Source organism: Megalops cyprinoides, chromosome 6 (assembly GCF_013368585.1).
Source record: "Megalops cyprinoides isolate fMegCyp1 chromosome 6, fMegCyp1.pri, whole genome shotgun sequence".
In the NCBI taxonomy this organism is placed as follows: Eukaryota; Metazoa; Chordata; class Actinopteri; order Elopiformes; family Megalopidae; genus Megalops; species Megalops cyprinoides.
This window is the reverse complement of record NC_050588.1, coordinates 40,082,537-40,095,000: the sequence shown is the minus strand read 5'-3', so window position 1 is coordinate 40,095,000 and position 12,464 is coordinate 40,082,537. Positions and strand designations below refer to the sequence as shown.

Here is a 12,464-nt window from a genome sequence, read left to right as displayed (position 1 = left end):
GCAGGGGGGAGCCCTGGCTTCCTGTCTCCCAATAAAGTGAGCTGCTGACATTTCTCCTGGCACTGTAACTGACGGGGTAATTCAGTGCCAGGACAGACAGCTTTTGGATGGGGAGGTAGCTGTGTGCTTTATAGTTTTGTAGGCCAGCGTTATTCAGGAGTCTGGCAGAGAGGAGAGACGTCTCTTTTCACATGTGCTGTCCAGGAAGCGTGCCTGCTGGCGCCTGGGGGACTGAACAACACGGGTTCGAGGTCAGCAAGGCCAGAGCACCTCGCTCCGCCCATGGAATTGGGGGCCTAAGCGGTTGGCTGTTGCTGCTTTCTGTCCTTTGGCAGGGAAGCCTCTGTGTTTCCGGGAGAGGGTAACTCAGTCCGCGCACAAGTGTACCACTTCTACATTTTTCATGCGGCAGTTGAGCCGTTACCCGCAGAGATCCGCTCCGAGCTCTTAGGTGGGTAGAAAACACCACTTGACATCGTTGCTGTGGCAAGCACTGCATGCTGGGAATAAATCCTGTCCAACCGCTTCTTGGAGGTGGTCTGGGGTGAAGATTATGGACTCCGTGTTCCTGCTAGAGTGTCGGTCCCCGTTTTCTCTCTCTGGGACTGGGGCGCGTGTGTAATCTTCATCCTGTACAAGCACTCCTCGTCCTCGCTTTCAGTGAGGCCATTTGTGAAGAATGTCTGCGGTAGTCTTACAAGAAGTAAACCACTCTGAAATATTCACTTGAGGACTGGTGCTTTTTGGTTGAAAAATATGTGTGGTGTAATATTTCCCATGGGAACTGAAACATTCTGAAACATTACACGCAGTCAGTAGCATCAGATGCAGTGGCAGAGAGGAGCCGTGCCCAGGGATGGTGCTGTTGCTGTACCCTTAGACTCAGATTTATTGAGTATATAGCCGTCTGCATGCATGGATGGTGTGTGAAGTATGTCAGCCGCCATGTTTAACCTGAGAAGATTTGTAATGTGTAATGTAATGCAGGCTGATTTGTTTTATTGTTGGTTTCCAGCTGTGCTGTGAGAAACAGGAGAGTCGTATGGACTCTTTAAACGCGTGTGTCCTGACCCCGCCCTGACCCCGCCTCTCCCTCTCTCCGCAGCGTGCCAGTACGGCTTCTTTAAGCCGACGCAGGGTGATGATGTGTGCCTGCAGTGTCCAATGAACAGCCGCACCACCAACGAGGGCGCCACCAACTGCGTCTGCCGGAACGGCTACTACCGCACTGACTCCGACCCCTTCCAGATGCCCTGCACCAGTGCGTACAACCCCGACACGCCCGCGGCGCTGCACCAACACGCTCATCCTGCCCATCAACACTGCAGTATCACAGCGATGCACAGCACTACCTGTACACAAAGATACTGAACACAGCACTACCTGTACACAAAGATACTGAACACAACACTACCTGTACACAAAGATACTGAACACAGCACTACCTGTACACAAAGATACTGAACACAACACTACCTGTACACAAAGATACTGAACACAGCACTACCTGTACACAAAGATACTGAACACAGCACTACCTGTACACAAAGATACTGAACACGGCACTACCTGTACACACAGATACTGAACATGGCAGTACCTGAACACACATAATGAACATGGAACCACCTGTACACACAGATGTTGAACAGAGTAGAACCTGTACATACAGATATTGAACACAGGCACAATCACACGCTCGCATATGGGCACTGAACATGACCACACCCATACTGAACACGACCACACCCATACTCCAAGGGACACTTGGACAGACAGCCAGCAGGCAAAGACACACCCAGACGCACACCAGAACAGAACATTAACCATAAGCAGGGCTGTGCAGGGCTCATCCTCAAAAGCTGATTCAGTCACACTGTACAGATAACACACTCCTCTCTTTCATCATGTACAGACAGATAACACACTCCTCTCTTTCATCATGTACAGACAGATAACACACTCCTCTCTTTCAACATGTACAGACAGATAACACACTCCTCTCTTTCAACATGTACAGACAGATAACACACTCCTCTCTTTCAACATGTACAGACAGATAACACACTCCTCTCTTTCATCATGTACAGACAGATAACACACTCCTCTCTTTCAACATGTACAGACAGATAACACACTCCTCTCTTTCAACATGTACAGACAGGGTAGAAGCTGTGTATAGAGAACACTAGTTTCTTTCAGCATGTACTGATAGTGTATAAACTCCCTGGACAGATTATACACTCTTCTCTTGCATACAGAGACAGGGTAGAAGCTCAGCATAGACGCCTCACTCACTTCCTCTGCATACAGAGACAGGGTAGAAGCTCAGCATAGACGCCTCACTCACTTCCTCTGCATACAGAGACAGGGTAGAAACTCAGCATAGACGCCTCACTCACTTCCTCTGCATACAGAGGCAGAGGACAGAGGACTGTGGGCAGAGCAGAGGGATGGGAAGCAGGCACTGAGCAGGAGTGATTAGCTTCACCATCGGACACACTTTATAGGCAAACAGAGTCCCTCCTTCTCCAGCACTGAGATCTGCATAGGCTCCGCCCCCTAAGAGAGTCCCTCCTTCTCCAGCACAGAGATCTGCATAGGCTCCGCCCCCTAAGAGAGTCCCTCCTTCTCCAGCACAGAGATCTGCATAGGCTCCGCCCCCTAAGAGAGTCCCTCCATCTCCACACTGAGATCTGCATAGGCTCCGCCCCCTAAGAGAGTCCCTCCTTCTCCAGCACAGAGATCTGCATAGGCTCCGCCCCCTAAGAGAGTCCCTCCATCTCCACACTGAGATCTGCATAGGCTCCGCCCCCTAAGAGAGTCCCTCCTTCTCCACACTGAGATCTGCATAGGCTCCGCCCCCTAAGAGAGTCCCTCCTTCTCCACACTGAGATCTGCATAGGCTCCGCCCCCTAAGAGAGTCCCTCCTTCTCCAGCACAGAGATCTGCATATGCTCCGCCCCCTAAGAGAGTCCCTCCATCTACAGCACTGAAATCTGCATAGACTCCGCCCACTGACAGAGGCAGCTCATATCAATTTGAAAACAGGGTCATGTGGCTACTGTTGGCCTCAGTTTGGTTAAAGTGTGGGCAGTTAAAGCAGCATCAGTGAGCAGGTCTGAGGAGACCAGTGTGCTAATGAGCGGCATTCTCACCCCGCTTTACAGAGCTCCCTCCTGTGAAAGGAGATAGCTATCTGTGCCTGAGAGACGCTTAGCGATTTTAGTAGCTTCTGGATGTTTCTATCCAAGCACAATCACAAAAGTGCTAATCAAGGGATCAGTCCAGCTCATGAATATTTAGGAGGGAGCTGTTTTTTGATTCATTAAGGATAAGTGGACCAACAAAATGACAACATGATGGAAGGGCTGTCTGTAAATGAAGAGAAGCACTCATTGTATATTTATTAGGCATGTGGGTTTTCGCTGATTAATTTTTCAGTGGTTGATTAATCGTTTCAGCGCTTATAATTCCTCAGACATGACATCATGGAGATGAAGAGAGACATCCAACACTGTTAAACTGTCTCTATTAACAATTTCAGAGATATTTGCATAATTTATCCAGAACTCCCCTATGTACAGTATGTAAATGCAGTAAAATTACTGCTACTCTTTAATGCTTCAGTTTCTATATGTGAATCACATCAACCTGTCAGCGAACCTGTTAATCACCTCCCTGGCTCTGATTCTACTACCTTTAAACAGTACTGTACCTCTCTAAAAGAGCTGGCTGAGATTCCACTATGTTTAAACAATACCCCTCTCTGAAAGGCTTGGCTCTGATTCCTCTACCTTTTAACGATACAGGCCCTCTCTACAAGGCTTGGCTCTGATTCCACTGTGTTTAAACAGTATAGCACCTCTCTATAAGGCTTGGCTCTGATTCCACTGCCTCCTTTGGAATGCAGTTTGGCGTCCCTGGGAGAGAAACACTGCTTACTGTTTGACATTCAGAGGAGTTTAAAGAGGTTCTGTTTCCTTTGAACCTTCTGCCCTTGTGTTACTGCTTTAGACTGAGCTGATCAGACTGAGGGCTGGTCAGAGTCCAGACTTCTCACATGTAGTAGTTTTTTTCTACACTGCCACACAGATCACAGATGTTGTTAGTGTTTATGGAAGTGTACTAGCCTGAATGCTAATAAAATACTGATGATGAGATCACTGACTCATGACCATGAGATTACTATGATGGATGTCTGAATTGATCGAATATCAGATATTTGAATGCTTGTTAACTAACAAAAAAAAACATTCTTTCTCATGATTATTTATCAAAGAACCCCTGTGTAACATAACAGTGAGTTTCTGAATGTTGTGATTTTGCCTGCTTGCAGGTGAGTGAGCACAGGTCTCTGCTCTGAGCCGTTATTCAGAGTTTCATACAGTGATTGTGGGGAAAAGAAGAGTTTATTTGATTATGCAGTCAATGATCCACAAACATTTTACTTTGTTTGTAGAACAGGAACCAGAGTGTTAACAATGTGGTGTGTGTGTGTGTGTGTGTGTGTGTGTGTGTGTGTGTGCGCGCATCTGTGTGCATGAATGTGTGCGTGTGCGTGTGTGTATGGGTGTGTGTACACGTCTGTGTCTGTGTGTCTGTGTGTCTGTGTGTCTGTGTGTCTGTGTGTGTGTGTGTGTGTGTGTGTGTGTGTGTGTGTGTGTGTGTGTCTGTGTGTGTGTGTACGTCTGTGTGTGTGTGTGTTTGTTTTGCAGCCATCCCCTCGGCGCCGCGGAACGTGATCTCTAGTGTGAACGAGACGTCCCTGATGCTGGAGTGGACGCCCCCGCGGGAGGGAGGGGGGCGGGAGGACGTGGTCTACAACATCATCTGCAAGAGCTGCGGGGCGGGGCGCGGGGGGTGCACCCGCTGCGGGGACAATGTGCAGTTCGTCCCACGCCAGCTCGGCTTGATCGAGCCCCGCGTCTACATCAGCGACCTGCTGGCCCACACCCAGTACACCTTCGAGATCCAGGCCGTCAACGGCGTGTCCGACCAGAGCCCCTACTCTCCACACTACTCTTCCGTCAACATCACCACCAACCAGGCCGGTGAGTGCCGGCTCTCCCTGCTCCCCTCTGCCCTCTCTGCCCTACCTGCTCCTCTCTGCTCTCTACCTGCTCTCTACCTGCTCCTCTCTGCTCCTCTCTGCTCTCTACCTGCTCCTCTCTGCTCCTCTCTGCTCTCTACCTGCTCCTCTCTGCTCTCTACCTGCTCCTCTCTGCTCCTCTCTGCTCTCTACCTGCTCCTCTCTGCTCTCTACCTGCTCCTCTCTGCTCTCTACCTGCTCTCTACCTGCTCTCTACCTGCTCCTCTCTGCTCCTCTCTGCTCTCTACCTGCTCTCTACCTGCTCCTCTCTGCTCCTCTCTGCCCTACCTGCTCCTCTCTGCTCTCTACCTGCTCCTCCCTGCTCTCTACCTGCTCCTCTCTGCTCCTCTCTTCTCTATGGCTCCCTGCTGCTGTCTGGGCTGTTCTGGCCGAAAGGCACAGATAAGATCACAGCCCTCAGGGTGTCCGTGCTGTTTCTTCCTGTGTGGAGGTGCATCCCTGTCTGTTTCCACAGGTGATTTATTACTGAGAATGCAGAGGAGTGTGCTGATCTGAGATGACCGTGCCCCCACCCCCGAAAAATGCACATTTTGATGAAAGCCGTTTCAGGTTTTCGATTTGAATAACATGATTGTTTTTGCTGGGCTTTGAAACGCTCTTTAATATTCTCCAATCAGCCCTGCTTTGTGGTTGCCTGGGTAGCTCTCCTTTCTCCCCCCAAGTGATTGTGGTCTAGATGACTGCGCTCCAATTATTTCACAAAGGAGCAGAATTGATTAGCTCTTTAATTGTGTGCGTGAAATGGATGGTTTGGCACGCCGGGCGCCGCTCGGCTGCGACCGATAAGCACAGATGAACGCAGCCTTTGTCCTGGACCTTTGTGGCGTTCTGGCAGCGGTGGTTCTTCTCGTGTCTGATTGTCTGACTGATCTCAGGTCAGTGTCGTATGACGAGGCGGTGCAAAGGAGCGCTTTGGGCTGCGTGTGGCAGGCTGCCCTTGTCGCACCTGACAGCAAGCGCCTCTCGCAGCCAGCAGGGTGAGCGGTGTGAAGGAGGAGTCAGTCACAGCAGCAGGGTGACTTTTAATTTCAGGTCTTACTATGTCTCATTCAGGAACACACACAGACAGGTACGCTGACACATACACATACTCACATGCACACACACACACATACACACTTTGACTTACACCTAAAGCTACACATAATCATGCATTCCTCTTCTCACATTCTCTCTCTGTCATACACTGCTTCTCACGGTCCTTCTCTCTCTCCTTCATCAGTCCATAGCATTTCGCATTGGGTCTGGCAGCTGTGAAATTCTAATTTACCCAGAATGTTTTGAACACGTTTACAAATGCAAACGCACATACACACACTCTCTTACACTGACACTCTTTCAACCAAACCATCCCTGGGAACCTCAGAGTTGGGAATAATCTGATTGCCCTGTGAGACGCTCAGAGTTTTCCATGATGTAACATGAAAAGCAGACTGTTTTGGACTTTTGAGGTTTGAAGGCCTTAAAGGTATTTGCTTGTGGGGCTTTATTTAGCTTCCCTCATTCACACGTAATGGTGCTAAAGACAAGGTTCTGAGGACCCCTCGCTGACCGCAGGAGAGGTGAGGACATCCCGCCCAGCACGGACGTCTACTTACAGCAAAGCAGAAAAGCTCACGTTTCATACCGAGACCTGAGACCTTTGCCTTATATGTGCAACACAACACCACTGTGATTGAGGTTTGAAGTTGTGTGAGAAATGGCTTGAGGCACATTTTATGCATTCATACACATGAAGGTGTTATGTGGGAACAAGTAAAAGTCCATTATGCAGAGCCTAATTTGGAGTCTATCACTCAATAGACAGAATAAACTGTGGAGCGCTATTTATGCACTGCTGTTAGATTTGGGACATTTTCATTAAACCAGTTTAAGCTCAGTCCTGTTAATTAAATCCAAAGAGGTTGACCTTTGGCCTTGTCAGACATCATCCTAACACTGTTCAAATGGCCGGTTCACCCTCCCCAATGAGGCCGCCTTCATTCACAAACAGTTTCTCTTTTTTTTCCTCCATCTCTTTGTCCGCTGTGATTTCGGTTGTTACTCTTTTGGGGAGCCGGGCCCTTTGGGTGTAATAAAGCGTTCTAACGAGCTTCCTGCTGCTCCCCCCCACCCCTCCCCTCCAAAACCCACCCAATAATGAAGCAGCCAGCCCTGACTGTGGAGTTGGTGTAAATTGGGCCAGGGGGTTGGGTGGGGACCCTTTCCAGTGTGGCGTCTGTCACTTTGGATTAGGGGCCGAAATGTCCCGTCCAGTCAAGTTGTGAAAGGACCCAGCCTCCACCCCCCCACCCCCACTCCCTGACCCACCTTACCCCTGGGCTGTGAGGTCACAGAGTGGGGTGGGGGGGGTGGGGGTGGCCAAGGAGGGCCGTAATTGCACCCGGTTTGGGGGGCCCCCCGAGGTTACAAAAACATCTTGTCACTCCTAATCAGCGGAGGCGTCTCGGGGCTGCCCTGGCGTGGGCGAACACAGCGTGTTAATTGGACACTTTGGAACCTGGCTGTCAGCGCCGGGTCTGGAGCTTTCCGCCAGAGAAACAAACACGTGCATAAATTGGATCCGACTGGCGTGAAAGTGCTCCCCTGCTAACTTCTGCGACTTGCTGAAGAAGGGCGATCAGGGCACAGGCGCGAGGAGTGGGGTTTTCGTTTCACATCACCATACGGGGTCAACCTGAGCTCACTGCATGTTACTCTACATTACATTACTGCCATTTAGCAGACACTCTTAAGGCTTATAGTTTTACATGTTATCCATTTATACAGCGGAGGCAATTTTGGGTTAAGTACCTTGCCCAAGGGTACAGCAGCAATGCCCCCGCAGGGAATGGAACCAGCAGCCTCTTGGTTGCAAGCCCTGCTCCTTACCGCTACGCCACACTGCCGCCCTAGTTTTCCAGCCCCACCCAGCCAGGCAGCGTCTCAGCAGCTGGTGTAGTGCGCTGTGTATGTCCGAGGCCCCCCCCCGAACAGCGGCCCCGGCCGTCTGCGCTGACGCAGGGAAACCTCGGCTCGCGGGCTGTAAATCAGCAGGTGCGTCAGAGGAATGCTCAGTGCGTCGTGCGCGCAGCGTGTAATTTGCTGTGCATATATAGTGTAATTATGATGAATACTCAGGCACTGCGGGAACGCGTTGATTGAGTGCGTCAGCGCGTTGACATATTTTGGTTCGTTTAGTCGGGGGAAGTGTGACTAATTGTGCAACGGTCTTGTTACCCTGAAATGTTTTGATTTGATGGTTTCCTCTCCTCGCCTGCTTTGTGTAATGGAAAATTAAGACTGAGGACTGCAGAGACCCACAGCTGTACAGAGAGGCAGGCGAGAGAGGGCAGGGTGGCTGCATAGCGCTTAAACTGAGCTGTTAGCGTGGGAACAGAGAGTGGGTCTGCCTGCCGCCGTGGGCACAGCCAGACACTGCACCTACTCATTAGCCCAGACATAGACATGGTCCTGTCTGACCTTTAGCACAGGTACAGACAGAGGTCCAGTTTACCCAGTATCACAGGTGTAGGTAGAGATCCTATCCACCTCTTAGCACAGGTGCAGATAGAGGTCCTATCTATTAGCATGGGCAGAGAGTCCCTGTCTGCCAGTTAGCACAGGCAAAACAAGAGGCCGTCTCTCCCACTTAGCACAGGCAAAACAAGAGGCCGTCTGTCCCACTTAGCACAGGCAAAACAAGAGGCCGTCTCTCCCACTTAACACTAGCACAGGCAAAAGCAGGATCTGTTCATAATTAATCCCTTTGGGTTTGTCACCCGAGTGAGGAGAATGTCTTTTTTTGTGGAGATTTCCGTAACACATCACATGTGGTGTGTGAGATTTGGACCGGGATAGAAGGGGGAATTTACACCCAAACCGCGTATCCCATAATTCCTCTGTGTAGGCTGCCACACCAAAGCGCAGCCCACAGAGTCGTGTAGAAAAGTTTATTCACCGGCTCTGAGCAGCGGCCCTTCTCTTGATTTATGATGAATGACTAAAACCCTAAATATAAACCAGCGCTGTTAATTAATTACAGTTTAGCGTATGCCGTGGCATGGGAACCCACTGGGAGATGTTAGTTATTCAGCACGTTAATCACGTATGTGCCTTCAAGAGGCCTGGAAAACAAACACGGTCATTACCTTAACTCACTCTGAACCGAGTGGCAACGTCAGGTTTCACTGCTGAACCAGGAGGAAAAGGCAAACTGGGACTAATCTTGTTTAATCATTAACAGTCTGAAGGTGAGAAGTTCAACACCTCGTCTGAACCGAGCACCTGAGGACTCAGTCTCGGTGTAACAAGTAGGGGTTTTAATTAAGTTAGGCTAGTATTTAAAAAAAAGTCTCTTATCCTTGCATCCATGCCAAAGCTTAAGACACATAATATATGCTGTATGTGAGGAGCCCATTTGTTCTACAGTCCATATGCAATAGATTTAAGTTTAAAAACAGTTTAAGTTGCAGACACTACCAAATATTTTCCAAAAGCTTGGTGAACATGGATACATTTTTCTTTTTAACATTTATTTATGTGATACTCTAATCTTAAAGGGCTTCCAAATCCAAAGTTACGTTCATGATGAATTTTAGTCCAGAAAACATGAATTACATTTATTCATGCGTTTAAGTAATAAATAGTAATACACAAAAGACAGTGAAAACAAATCATAATTTGAGACATTTGCTTTGAATTTTAACATTTGGAACAGAAAATGATGCAATATGTCATTTTTAATCAGTGGTATGAATAAATATGGAGAACATTCATCCATATGTACAGTACACAGTGCTCTCCCTGCATACACTCCGTGTGTTTGTGACTGTGTATTGTGTCATGAATTCAAGTTAAAGTACAACATTTAAAAACAAATGTTGTAAGAAATAATGGCAAGAACATATCCGATATCTACATTTTTGTCTGTGATCATACTATTTAAAAAGGGATATATATAAATGTGTAGGATGCTGAATATGTAGATTTGTTTACACGCAAACTGGGAAAATTTGTGTGAACCAAGTGTGTCCATAGCTTTTTTAACTTGAGATTAAGCCGCACTCCTGTTAAGCCCCGCCTCCCTGTTCCCATCCTATGGGAATTCTGAGCAGAGTGGGTTTCGCTGGGCTCTCGGGCCCTGGGGGCTGGGGGTTGACAGTGCAAATGAGTGTGTTATCAGGTGAACAGGCCCGCTGTTGGAGGGAATTGCATTAGTCAGAAGTGACTTGTTTAATCTGGCTCTCGCCTGTTGTGTGCTCTCAGAAGATTTATGGCTTCATTATCTCTGAAATAGCATGGGCTAAAGTGTAACAAGGCCACCGGGGTGGGTTTACCGGTGTCTGTGGCCGAGGGGAACCTGCCAGACCGGCCTCTCATGAGCGTTTATGTCCCAGGCACATCTGGGTCGCTCCGAACTCCGCTCGTAAAGAGAGGGCTGGTTGCGGCTGCTTGTTTTATGCCCTTGGAGTCTCATTTTGACTCAAAGCTACCAAACTGACCGCAGTGAAAACTCGGGACATGACGCCACAGTTTTGATCGTTTCTTGCAGAGGGTCCTGGATGATGTGAACTAATCACCATGTCTGACTGTAAGGTGGCTGAGAGTCAGAGAAACAAACTCATTCAAGCTCTCAAGGTTGAAGCAGCGTGCTGAAAAAGGCTTCTCACGCATGCACACGCATACACATGCACAAATACACACGCATACACACGCACAAATACACACATAGACATACACACACACACACACACACACACACACACACATTCACCTATCACACACACATTCACCTATGGTTGTACATTGGCACAAACACCCAAACCCTGTATAACCACATACTATACATACACACATTCTCTCTCTCTCTCTCTCTCTCTCTTTCTCTTTCTCTGTGTTTTTCATCTGATCCTACAGCGTCTTTCTTTAGTTCTGGCACCTGTGGAAATCGAATTAGCCCAGAATGTTCTGAAATGCGTTTAACATGCGTGCACACATCGCCACCCGCACTCAGAGACGGCGCCAAAGCAGGCCCTTTCTGGGAGCTTTAATTACATTGCTGTGTGAGACGCGTGTGGCTTTCCAGGAGCAGCCAGAGAAGGGTTCCTGAAAGGTCACAGGTATTGCTGTGTGAGACGCGTGTGGCTTTCCAGGAGCAGCCAGAGAAGGGTTCCTGAAAGGTCACAGGTAGGGTGGCCATCTTCACTTCCCCTCATTGGCACATTATACAGTGCAAGCTGCTGTGAGCAGTCTGCAGGACAGGAGCCAGGACAGTACACACACATGCTGCCTCTGTATGCATTAGAGAGGGTGTGTTCAGAGTAAAGCACAGATTGGGACAGTTGAGTTTTTCTCAGACTCTGCATGCTCCATTCTAGAAATTATACCTCTGCCTTGCTCTGAGGAAAATAAGGAGTATACATGTATATGTGTGTGTGTGTGTGTGTGTGTGTGTGTGTGTAATTTTGCTGTAATAATTCTCAGATAGTGGAAGTGGGTCGGAGATTTGTGGGGTGCATTAGAGGGCAGTATCCCCTCCTGATCACCCCTGCACTGCAGTCTCTATTTTCCAGCCACTGTTTGGTTTATTTTGCCACCAGGACCAGTGATTTTGCTCTGGATTTTGCCAGATGTTGTGCTGCTTCCTTGTGACTGTGACTCTCCACAGCAGCTAACCCCTCAGAGTATTACACAGTATTACGCTGCCTGTGTTCCACCCTCTCCTCCACCCTCCCATCTCCATCCCTCCTGTCATCACCTGGCTTTTATAAATATGCATATGGGGACATTATCCATGAAATGTGATTAACTGTTCCATATATACTCTACATATAGTGCACATTGGTGCATAGGTACATACTGTACTCTCCCAAACATTCACACACACACACCACATGCACACACGCCACACACACACACACACACACACACACACACACACACACACACACACACACGTGCACACATGCTGCACACGCACACGCACACACACGCACGCACACACACACACCATACACACACACGCATACACACGTACACACACACACGCACGCATACACTCGTACACACACACGCACGCATACACACGTACACACACACACACGCACGCATACACACGTACACACACACACGTACACACACACACGTACACACACACACACACACACACACACACACACGCAGGGAACAGCAGTGATAATGGCTCCTTATGTCTTTGCTTGGTGGCCATGCATCACCTGTGGCACATGGGATAATGAGCTGTCTGTGCCTGCGACTCCCATAATTCCCTGGGAGCTGAGTGTATGGCTGGGGTTTGAGATCATTTCCAAGGCTTTCCCTCTTCATTGTGCCTGTTAAATCTGACTTACCT

General features: G+C 48.8%; 1 protein-coding gene across 5 annotated transcripts in view; it reads left to right on the top strand.

Moving 5' to 3' along the window:
• The window catches only part of LOC118778739 (ephrin type-B receptor 2-like), a 142,601-nt gene that overhangs the window by 100,790 nt on the left and 29,347 nt on the right, over window positions 1-12,464 (top strand). For all 5 annotated transcript variants that reach the window (XM_036530403.1, XM_036530402.1, XM_036530400.1 and 2 more), the window contains exons 4-5: window positions 1,106-1,261; window positions 4,719-5,054. In XM_036530403.1, the coding sequence (XP_036386296.1) occupies window positions 1,106-1,261; window positions 4,719-5,054 (492 nt within the window). The remainder of the gene's footprint in view (window positions 1-1,105; window positions 1,262-4,718; window positions 5,055-12,464) is intronic.